Consider the following 12,148-nt stretch of genomic DNA (forward strand, 5'->3'; position numbering starts at 1 on the left):
GCAGTATCAATAGTAAAAAGTTTATCACATAGGGTTAACGCTGCTATTAACGGACTGCTACAACGCTATGTGGGCGGCCCGGCGCTGACTGGGGGGGTAGTATAGAGGGGGCACTGACTGCAGGGGAGTAGGGAGCGGCTGGACTGTGCCCGTCGCTCCCAAGAGTGCATTGCGGTCTCGCGAGATGTTAACGTGTGGCCTGTGTGGCCTATTTATAATAAAAAAAAAAAAGGTTCCTCGCATCATGTTCTCATACACTTTATGCAGTATTAGCCCTCTGTGTCTGTACTGCTACATACTTAGGCAGTTAACTGGTTCATGCAGCTTTACATGAACACCTGAGCCTTACACTATAGCTGGTCCGAATAACTAAAGCAATTGTTATCATCCACCTCTCGTGTCTCCCCTTTTCCCCATAGTTTGTAAGCTTGCGAGCAGCAGGGCCCTCACTCCTCCTGGTATCTGTTTTGAACTGTATTTCTGTTATGCTGTAATGTCTATTGTCTGTACAAGTCCCCTCTATAATTTGTAAAGCGCTGCGGAATATGTTGGCGCTATATAAATAAAAATTATTATTATTATTATTAACGTAGCGGTCTCGCGAGACCGCAATGCATGGACCGGTCACCGGAGCATCGCGAGGATCGGGAAAGGCCTGGGCTGGATCCGGAAGGTGAGCATATAATTTTTTATTATTTTTAACATTAGATCTTTTTACTATTGATGCTGCATAGGCAGCATCAATAGTAAAAAGTTGGTTACACAGGGTTAATAGCAGCGTTAAGGGAGTGCGTCGGACCGCAGCATAACGCGGTCCGTTAACGCTGCCATTAACCCTGTGTGAGCGCTGACTGCGGGGAGTAAGGAGCGGCCATTTTGGTCGTGGCAAATCAGCGACTAGGGATTTCCGTTACAGACACAGACAGAAAGACGGAAGTGACCCTAGACAATTATATAGTAGATGAATATTATACAGGTGGGGATCTTTCATGCTGCCTTACATTGAAGATTGTGAGTTTATATTATCTTTTTATTCTTCTAACTATATCACCATAACCTCGGGTGACACTTGTTATATTGGCATTGCATGTATTCAGGATTGAGTCCATAATTATTTTGTACGTAGTCTATGATCCTGCTGATTTACACTATATTTAGTCTGCTTTACTCGTGTATAATCATAACTATATAATAACTGCTTATGGGTGGTTTAATTATAGAATAGTATGCCTTCATCCGTTATTTAATTATAAAGCATTATCAGGTAGCATTTCTATCTTGATAGACTATATGTTGGCTGCTATATGGTACTTTGAATCCTTGTATTCGTTTTAAGTGTTTTTAAATGTTCTTATTATGTATGTGCACTTTCTCTTATCAATAAAGCTATTTTCTATATTGCTATACCGGTTGAGTGCACTATTTTTGTACCTTTTTTTTTTTTTTTTTTCTTTCTTCCTTTTATACATTTACTGCTTTTGGGTACAACTGTACCACCCTGGTGATATTACATAAATTTAATTTAGCGGTGCCCGCTGCTATACTTTTCTGGACTTAAATAACAATGTCAGTGTTTAGCTTTTACAGGCTTTTTACCTGCACATCTTTGACTGTCTACAGAATGAGTTAAAGAGGACCTCTTCTTTTATTTATATATATATATACACACACACACATATTCATTCATTCATTCATTCATTCTTTTTTTTTTTCTTCTTTAGTTTTTACATTCTAAACTAGCCACATTATGATAGCGGCTGAAGAGGTTTTTAATTTTTCATCTCCTGTTCTACCCCCCCCTACATGAAGTTGGCTAATTATAAGCAGGAGCCATCATGCAGGGAAGAAATGAGCATGGCCTCCTCTCCTGACCAGGTGTAGAAATACAGCAGAGCTCAGCTATCATTACAAACACTTCCGGACATCATCTCACAGCAGTCGGTGTGGGGGGAGGGTGAGAGCTGATGGCAACATGAGATAAGATCTGAAAGTGTTTGGCTGCATAGTTATGCATCATTCCATTGTGTAGAATTATAACAAGCTGAGCTATGCATCATTACAAACACTTCCTGATTTCATCTCGCAGAGCTGTCAGATTTCACCCCCTCACACTGACTGCTGTGAGATGAGATCTGAAAGTGTTTGTAATGGTGCATAAGTCTGCTCTGTTCTATCTGTAGAAAGAGGAAGCAAGTGACTCAAAATGTGCGTTGGGGTAGTGAGATATTGTGGTGGACTTTGCTCTGGGTAATTACTTGTTCTGATATACGTTTCATTACTTTACATTGATACAAAGTTTCACCTATACGATTCACATTTGTGGGTGCTATTGTAAAGAGAATATGTTGTGTGGTTGTAGATTATCCTAGGAGCAACCACTTAGTAGCATGTGATTCATTATATACCTGATGCTTATAATAGTCATGATATTAGATTATAGATGTAAATAATAAGCTGATATAATTTACTAGATGGCCGGATTCTAACGAATCGGGTATTGTAGTATATTGCCCAGCCACGTAGTATATTGCCCAGAGCCACGTAGTATACAGCACAGACACGTAGTCAAGTAGTATATTGCCCAGCCACATAGTATGCACCATATCCCTGTTAAAAAAAAAAAAAAGAATTAAAATAAAAAATAGTTACATACTCACCTTCCGGATCGAAGCGGCCGGTTACCGATGCTCGTCGTGCACTCCGATCTGAAGAGTGCATTGCGGTCTCGTGAGATGATGTAGCGGTCTCGTGAGATGTCATCATCTCGTGAGACCACAATGCATGGAGCGGTCACCGGGGCGTCGTGAGGAGCATCAGTAACCGGTCGCTTCGATCTGGGGGCCAACCGAGGGTGAGTATGTAACAATTTTTTTTAATTATTTTTAACATTAGATATTTTTACTATTCATGCTGCATAGGCAGCATGAATAGTAAAAAGTTGGTCACACAGGGTTAATAGCCGTGTTAACCGAGTGCGTTGCACCGCGGTCAACGCTGCCATTAACCCTGTGTGACTGCTGACCGGAGGGGAGTATGCGGGAGACGGGCAGTGACTGCGGGGAGGAAGGAGCGGCCATTTTCTTCCTGTGCCCGTCGCTGACTGGTCGCGGTAAAACAGCCACGACCAATCAGCGACGTGGATTTCCATGACAGACAGAGGCCGCGACCAATGAATATCCGTGACAGACAGAAAGATGGAAGTGACCCTTAGACAATTATATAGTAGATAAGTGCTCTCTGATTTATGGGATGTGCACTCTGAATAACATTTGATATAGTTAATCCACGTGTAAGAAAAAGAAAAAATATATAATGGCCTTATGGAGTGAAAAAACAAATTTACGAACTCATGAGACAGGTAGATTGTCTTTTAAATACTCAATTTTACATATATACAGAAGTTATAAATTTATGTATTAAAAAAATAAGTTCTATGAAATTATAATGACATATAGGAGTTTATAAATGATGTACTGCGAAATGGCATTGCTCACCTGTCATTACTGTTTCACCAGTGATAAGTCTGAAAACCTCAATTTGTATTTTATAATCCATTGAAGTAAGTTTGCCAATTGTTTTTTGAGCTATTATGATTCCTTTTTCTCCTTTTTGTGGTTTTATGTGACAGCGTTTTTTCAGATCAGTGCACTCAATATGGAAGTCTGGCATTATTTAGAGACATTGGTGCCAATCCGCACATTCCTAAACCAAGAATCTGCAAAAACCCTAGTCCATGCCCTCATCATCTCCGGCCTTGACTACTGCAACCTCCTGCTCTGTGGCCTCCCCTCGAATACTCGCACCTCTCCAATCTATTCTAAACTCCGTTGCCCGACTAATCCACCTGTCCCCCCGCTATTCCCCGGCCTCTCCCCTCTGTCATTCCCTTCACTGGCTCCCCATTGCCCAGAGACTCCAGTACAAAACCCTAACCATGACGTACAAAGCCATCCACAACCTGTCTCCTCCATACATCTGTGACCTCGTCTCCCGATACTTACCTACACGCAACCTCCGATCCTCACAAGATCTCCTTCTCTACTCCCCTCTTATCTCCTCTTCCCACAATCGTATACAAGATTTCTCTCGCGTATCACCCCTACTCTGGAACCCTCTACCACAACACATCAGACTCTCGCCTACCATCGAAACCTTCAAAAAGAACCTGAAGACCCACCTCTTCCGACAAGCCTACAACCTGCAGTAACCACCGATCGACCAAACCGCTGCATGACCAGCTCTATCCTCACCTACTGCATCCTCACCCATCCCTTGTATTTTGTGAGCCCTCGCGGGCAGGGTCCTCTCTCCTCCTGTACCAGTTATGACTTGTATTGTTTAAGATTATTGTACTTGTTTTTATTATGTATACCCCTCCTCATTATGTATACCCCTCCTCATTATCATGGAACAAATGGCGCTATAATAATAATCCTAGACAAGCCCTTTTAATGCCTTCACGATATGCGCTGTACATGTACGGCGTATAGAAAATAGAGAGAAAGAACCGACCAAAATAGTCCCAGTATAAAAGATTGGTGATAACAAGAAATACTTTATTGAAATCGGGTAATAACAGGGGTGACAGAACAGTGATAAAAGCCATCTGTAAAAATGCATATAAAAAAAACAGGGAGGCGCACCTGAGATAGTAAGGCTTTTCTGGAAGCAGCCAGTAAGGCTGGCACAATAAAGTTATGGTCATCGTAGAGATAAGTGCAGCAAAGTGTATAACTAAATCAAAACAATATGTAAATTCTATAGAGATGAATATGGTGCAAGTGCCGTAAGTCAGTGTTTATTAAACAAACAACATAAAAGAGGTCCATATGTTATAGGTACATAGGTATTAAAATAAATATTTGTGAGACAGTGCTCATGTTGTAATGGACCTAATATAAGTCACCTAATAGTGAAAGCCATGGGGTAGTAAAATAATGTCAGCAGACTTACACCAGTAGAGGAGCGCCTTCATCCGAGTGGTGTCCACGCCGGCGTGCCTTTCGGCTTACACCTTCATCAGAGGCTGAGGCTTTTATCACTGTTCTGTCACCCCTGTTTATTACCTGATTTCAATAAAGTATTTCTCGTTATCACCATCCCATCTTTCGTACTGGGACTTTATTGGTTGTTTTTTTTTTTTTTCTTTATGTATTTTCACCGACTGTCCCCTTAACCTAATAACCATTCACAATATAGGTTATATTCAACACTGATGTATACCCTTTAATAGGCCTATTGTTTTTTTTCCCTTGTCTTATGCTCTCCTGTACGGCGTATGTCAGGTCTGAGCCCACATCTTTTCCGGTACATGTCGGCTGATTTCATCAGCTAACCTGTGCTTCTCAGCCGCGCGGGTGTAATCGCCATCCACCCACAGCTGTTACCATGTTAAATGCCATTGTCAGTCTGACAGAGGCATTTAACATGCTGACACCGGAAGCGCGTCACTAATCCAGTCTATCGGTGCCCGAATCACATGACCATGGGTCAACAATGGGTTGGCGTGACAGCGCGGGGTCTGCAGGAGAACCCGTGTGGTTGTCCTAGCCGGATAGCTATGAGGGCCCAGCGGTTGGCGCTCATGGCAAGTGATTGGGGGGGGCCAAGGAAAAATGAACTTTGCAAATTGGTAAATCTTACCCCTCAAATCTGTTCCTTTTGACATAAGGATTCACCGTGTAAAATATGTTGACATTAAATTTAGAATTACCACTCTCTCAAGGCATGTGAATTATTCTGTTTCTCACTTTCCCCAGTTTTGTACACACAATAACCACTCAGTTTGTCATATCTTTTAACTGGATATACTAAAATATAAAAACCTAAAAAGTTCTAATCACCCCTCTTTCGCCCCATTGAAAATTGAAGGGTTAAAAAAAAAAACAAACTCACATTTGGTATCGCCGCATGCAGAATCACCCGATCAATATATAAAAATGAGCAGATATAAGAAAGAAATGCGGCACTCACCATCTGTCTTCAGCTAAAAATTTCCTTTATTTAGCACTTAAGCCTTCACAAACATGATGCAGGAGTATACGGGGGAGTGACAGGGGAGGACGATGGCCGTTTCGCGCACAGGCACTTCTACGGGTCCATTGTAAAAGTAAAAAAAAAACACACCACATACTCACATTCTGATGCCTGTCACGTCCCCTGGCGTCCACAGGGTTAAAACTGCTTTCCGCAGGAGTGCTGCTAATGCACGTTCTGCTGCCGAGAAGCTTCCCTGCACTGACTGTCAGCAATGGTAACCAGGGTAAATATCAGGTTAGTAAGCGCGGCCCTGCACTTAGTAACCCGATGTTTACCCTGGTTACAGGTGAACACATCGCTAGATCGGCGTCACACACGCCGATCCAGCGATGACAGCGGGTGATCAGCGACCAAAAAAAGGTCCTGATCATTCCCCACGACCAACGATCTCCCAGCAGGGGCCTGATCGTTGGTCGCTTTCACACATAAAGATATCGTTAGCGGGATCGTTGCTACATCACAAAAAGCGTGACGTTGCATCGATATCGTTAACGAAATTGTTATGTGTGAAGGTACCTTAACTCGCCTTCTGATGATGGCTCCGTGCTCCCAGCTCCTCGATTGCACTTCCTGTTTCCCAGGTATCAGATCATGTGACCTGGGCATACAGTGATGACATCACTGTGCTGTGCCGATCACGTGATCAGATGTTGGCACACACTGGAAGAACCACGGGAGAATTGGGAGCACTGATGGGGGGGGGGGGGGGCATGTAGTGACTGGGGGGCTATGATGTTGTAGTCTGATTGCCGTATGTGGAGTCGGGAAGGAATGTTTTTCCCCAATGTGGAGCTTACTCTTTGCCACATGGTTTTTTTTTTTTTTGCCTTCCTCTGGATCAACATGTTAGGGCATGTTAGGTTAGGCGATGGGTTGAACTAGATGGACTTAGTCTTCCTTCAACCTTAATAACTATGTAACTATGTGTGTGCCTGCAGTGGGGCATATTCATGATGGGAGGGGGGGAGTGCAGGCACATGTAATATGCACTGCTCCCCTGTCAACCAACTCCGCAGGCTTCAGCACTTAGGTGATGGACAGCAGGTGCAGTGAATATTACATGAGGCTAATGAGCGGGAGCACAGGACCTCCTGCTATCTCTCCAGCCCCCTGACACCACTTCAGAGCTCCCCCCCCCCCCCCTCTACAGCACAGCGCACTGATTCGGATTATAAGATGCACCCCCCACTTTCTGGGGGAACAAAAGTGCGTCTTATAATCCGAAAAATACGGTATCTATTTTAGGAGTCGGATCATTTTATTCCGACTCCGCAGCCCAGCGCTGCAATCTGTGTCTGCCCCTATATTATGGCGCTCTCAGATGAGATGGCAAGACCTTCCGTCCATCAGGTTCAACCTTTCTCCAACTGTACATTTGGTCACTAATTTTATCTATAACCCACAATGTTACTGTATTGTTTTTTTTTTTTGTTTTTTTTGTTTTTTTTTTAAATATTTGTTTCTTCGTTTGTAAATTTGTAACAGATATTGTTTTGACGCATTTTTGCATTCACATCTTTAAAGTAGTAGCTGAAAACCAGCCCCCCCACTCCTTGTATCATACCTGCTGGATACTATAGAGTCTATCTAGTAATGTGCTCTCGCCCACTACTGCCTCATTATATCGGGGGGGGGGGGGCAGTAATAAATAGCTACATGTGTGACCCTCAGTGTGTATAATGGCCTGACCTGCCGACCCTTGTCCCTTCTAAGATGAGGTTTCCCTGACCCCCCTGCAGTTACAGTAATTCCTTTAGTAGATGGATCGTGTAAGAGTGTAAGAATGTTTCCAAAGAAAAGCTACTGTTCAGCTTAGGGCTGAGTAACTTTTTTTTTTTTTCCGCTACAGTAACAGTCTAACCTTACATATGCATGAGGTCGTAAGGATATCATGCGCGCAGAATATTAATTTAACACATGCCTGCACAGGAAAATGTGCGTCATGATTCATTTTCTACTCTGCACCCCCCTCGCCCCCCCCCCCCCATGTATATATTATATAAGTAAATGGTATTCACATTTACCTGTGCAGGCATGTGTTAAATTAAAAATATTTAATGACGCTCATGACATCCTTGCGACCTCGAGCTAACGGTGTGAGGCTACACTTTTAGGGTATGTGCACACGTTCAGGTTTTTTCCGCTATAAAAACGCCTACATATGCATCCTATCATTTAGAATGCATTCTGCAATTTTTGTGCACATGATGCATTTTTTTTTTCCGTGAAAAAAACGCATCGCGGTAAAAAAAAAAAGCAGCATGTTCATTAATTTTGCGGATTTTTTGCGTTTTTCCTGCTATTTAATGCATTGGGAAAAAACACATCAAAAACGCACGCGGATTTCTGGCAGAAATGACTGGTTTTTGTCAGGAAATTTCTGCAAGAAATCCTGACGTGTGCACATACCCTTACTGTAGCGGTATATAAGGTATATAAACTATATATGATTTATTTTATAGTACGAAGTGTTAACTTTTCTAAACACTTCGGGGCAGATTTCATCTACACTTGGGTTTTTGTAAGACAGTCCTGATGCAGAATCCACCGGAGTAAAGTGCACCAAATTAATTAACCCCTTCCCGTAAAATGACGTAACGGTAGGTCAGCATTGCAGATGATTTACTGTCAGTAGTGACAGGTGGTATGTGAGGAATCTGACAGTGAGATATAAGTTAATGATGAGTCCTTTTAATGCTCAAATCATCAACCATTAGAGGACAAATCACATTTTATTGGACAAACCTCCCAATGATAACCGGTTTCTTTTTCAAAACTGAAAAAAAAACCTCAATGTCCTGTTCCAAATTCTTCTGCACCACAGAGTTTCCAAACCTTTTTATAGGTTGTAAAGAACAACATTTGTTGAATTTGCAGCATTAAGAGATCACAATTATTGAAATAAAAACAGAATTGCAAATCGCGTTTAGACGGTGACACAAGGCTTGGGGTAGTTTCTGGATGGGTCCACCCGGTAGCTGACTTGTAACCTTTCCCTTTGCTCGGTGCAGAAGTGTGTTGGGTAAGAACGTTTCCATACAGGATGATGCCTCCTGTGCGCCTTATTTTCACCCACACAGGACAGAATAACCTAATGTGAAATGCCGCTTTTTCTAGTGTAATCCTTGGCTTGCTGTATACCTGTATTTGCGGCTGCTGCACATCAAAGGCGATGGCGGCTCTCGATCACCTTTCATGTTTAGAGTAAGTGCAGCCAAAAGTAATCCGCTTCTTTTTCTCCAGAGAAAGGCATAATTTTTGGAGCGCCATTGACAGAAGAAGGCATCGCACAAATTTATCAGCTTATAGAATATCTGCACAAAAGTAAGTGCCCTGTACTTTCTTTGTATCCGCAGACATTTTCAGTTTTTGTTGTTGTGTATATATATATATATATACACACACACACACACACACACACACACACACACACACACACACACACACACACACACACACACACGTTATACATATACAGTTAGGGCCAGAAATATTTGGACAGTGACACAAGTTTTGTTATTTTAGCTGTTTACAAAAACATGTTCAGAAATAAAATTGTATATGTAATATGGGCTGAAAGTGCACACTCCCAGCTGCAATATGATAGTTTCCACATCCAAATCGGAGAAAGGGTTTAGGAATCATAGCTCTGTAATGCATAGCGTCCTCTTTTTCAAGGGACCAAAAGTAATTGGACAATGGACTCTAAGGGCTGCAATTAACTCTGAAGGCGTCTCCCTCGTTAACCTGTAATCAATGAAGTAGTTAAAAGGTCAGGGGTGGATTCCAGGTGTGTGGTTTTTCATTTGGAAGCTGTTGCTGTGAGCAGACAACATGCGGTCAAAGGAACTCTCAATTGAGGTGAAGCAGAACATCCTGAGGCTGAAAAAAAAGAAAAAATCCATCAGAGAGATAGCAGACATGCTTGGAGTAGCAAAATCAACAGTTGGGTACATTCTGAGAAAGGAATTGACTGGTGAGCTTGGGAACTCAAAAAGGCCTGGGCGTCCACGGATGACAACAGTGGTGGATGATCGCCGCATACTTAATTTGGTGAAGAAGAACCCGTTCACAACATCAACTGAAGTCCAGAACACTCTCAGTGAAGTAGGTGTATCTGTCTCTAAGTCAACAGTAAAGAGAAGACTCCATGACAGTAAATACAAACGGTTCACATCTAGATGCAAACCATTCATCAATACCAAAAATAGACAGGCCAGAGTTAAATTTGCAGAAAAACACCTCAAGAAGCCAGCTCAGTTCTGGAAAAGTATTCTATGGACAGATGAGACAAAGATCAACCTGTACCAGAATGATGGGAAGAAAAAAGTTTGGAGAAGAAAGGGAACGGCACATGATCCAAGGCACACCACATCCTCTGTAAAACATGGTGGAGGCAACGTGATGGCATGGGCATGCATGGCTTTCAATGGCACTGGGTCACTTGTGTTTATTGATGACATAAGAGCAGACAAGAGTAGCCGGATGAATTCTGAAGTGGACCGGGATATACTTTCAGCCCAGATTCAGCCAAATGCTGCAAAGTTGATTGGACGGCGCTTCATAGTACAGATGGACAATGACCCCAAGCATACAGCCAAAGCTACCCAGGAGTTCATGAGTGCCAAAAAGTGGAACATTCTGCAATGGCCAAGTCAATCTCCAGATCTAAACCCAATTGAGCATGCATTTCACTTGCTCAAATCCAGACTTAAGACGGAAAGACCCACAAACAAGCAAGACCTGAAGGCTGCGGCTGTAAAGGCCTGGCAAAGCATTAAGAAGCAGGAAACCCAGCGTTTGGTGATGTCCATGGGTTCCAGACTTAAGGCAGTGATTGCCTCCAAAGGATTTGCAACAAAATATTGAAAATAAAAATATTTTGTTTGGGTTATGTTTTTGTCCAATTACTTTTGACCTCCTAAAATGTGGAGTGCTTGTAAAGAAAATGTAGGAATTGTACACATTTCTATCAGATATTTTTGTTCAACCCTTCAAATTAAACGTTACAATCTGCACTTGAATTCTGTTGTAGAGGTTTCATTTCAAATCCAATGTGGTGGCATGCAGAGCCCAACTCGCGAAAATTGTGTCACTGTCCAAATATTTCTGGCCCTAACTGTATATATTTTTTTTGTTGTTGTTGTCAACAATAACTCTGAGATACTATTTACTTTGCAAGGTGTAGCCGTGATCCTCGCTGTATAACATTGCTGGGGGTCCGCTATGTCCTGTCAATGCTTACTAACACTAATACCGATTCTGGACATCGTGACTCTGAAGAAAAACCCACGTAGTGACTGAGATGCGTCACTTTACTGGGGGCACACAAGGTCCCATCTGGTATCTACTATAAAATGGTTCTCTTGATGGTTTATATTCAGCACATGATTGGCTGCAGCGGTCACATGCTGTAGACCTGCCGTCACCACTTCAGCCATGTCCACCTAGAGAAAGCTAAAGAAAGTTGGGGATTATTGCTGTTTTTATTCTTTTGCAGCTTTCTACGTTATACACATTTATTTACTTTTTGTTTTCATGTATCATCGAAGATAAATTTGAATGTAATATTTTGGCCGGATGGTCCTTTTCTTTGAGTTTGTGTCACTTTTTTTCCCTTCCATTTACACACCTCCATAAGGCCGTGTTCGGATAGGGTTAAGCCGTAACCTAGTAATGAATATTTCGGCATAGTCTGACGCAAGTGATGTGCACATATCCTTAGGCTACGTGCCCACGATCAGCAATAGCAGCGATTTTTCTTCGCTGCCTCTAGCATTCTAATCGCAGCTAAATGTTCTTATTGAATGATGCGGATTTAATGTGCCTAATTGGCCGTGGGGGAAACTACGCAGCGGAGACTAGCGTCTCCACTGCCGAAATTAGCGTCCTGCGGCTTGTAATCCCGCACCGCGGGGGAGTTTTCGCAGGTATAAATAGAAGCACAGTGAGTGTGGGGTTTCTATAAATCCCATCACTAGGCTTGTAATGTAGAACGCAGCGTTTTGGACGCCGCGCAGATGGTATTCCTGATCCCTTCGGTGGACTCCTCATTACCTAAATTAGATGATTCTGAACCTAACCCTCCCTTCCACCTCACACAGGACAG

General features: G+C 42.5%; 1 protein-coding gene across 1 annotated transcript in view; it reads left to right on the forward strand.

Annotated features, from left to right (window-relative positions):
• The window catches only part of ARHGAP19 (Rho GTPase activating protein 19), a 60,441-nt gene that overhangs the window by 13,994 nt on the left and 34,299 nt on the right, over window positions 1-12,148 (forward strand). The window contains exon 3 of the mRNA XM_069754044.1: window positions 9,283-9,363. Coding sequence (XP_069610145.1) covers window positions 9,283-9,363 — 81 coding nt within the window. The remainder of the gene's footprint in view (window positions 1-9,282; window positions 9,364-12,148) is intronic.

This window comes from Ranitomeya imitator, chromosome 2, assembly GCF_032444005.1.
Source record: "Ranitomeya imitator isolate aRanImi1 chromosome 2, aRanImi1.pri, whole genome shotgun sequence".
In the NCBI taxonomy this organism is placed as follows: domain Eukaryota; kingdom Metazoa; phylum Chordata; class Amphibia; order Anura; family Dendrobatidae; genus Ranitomeya; species Ranitomeya imitator.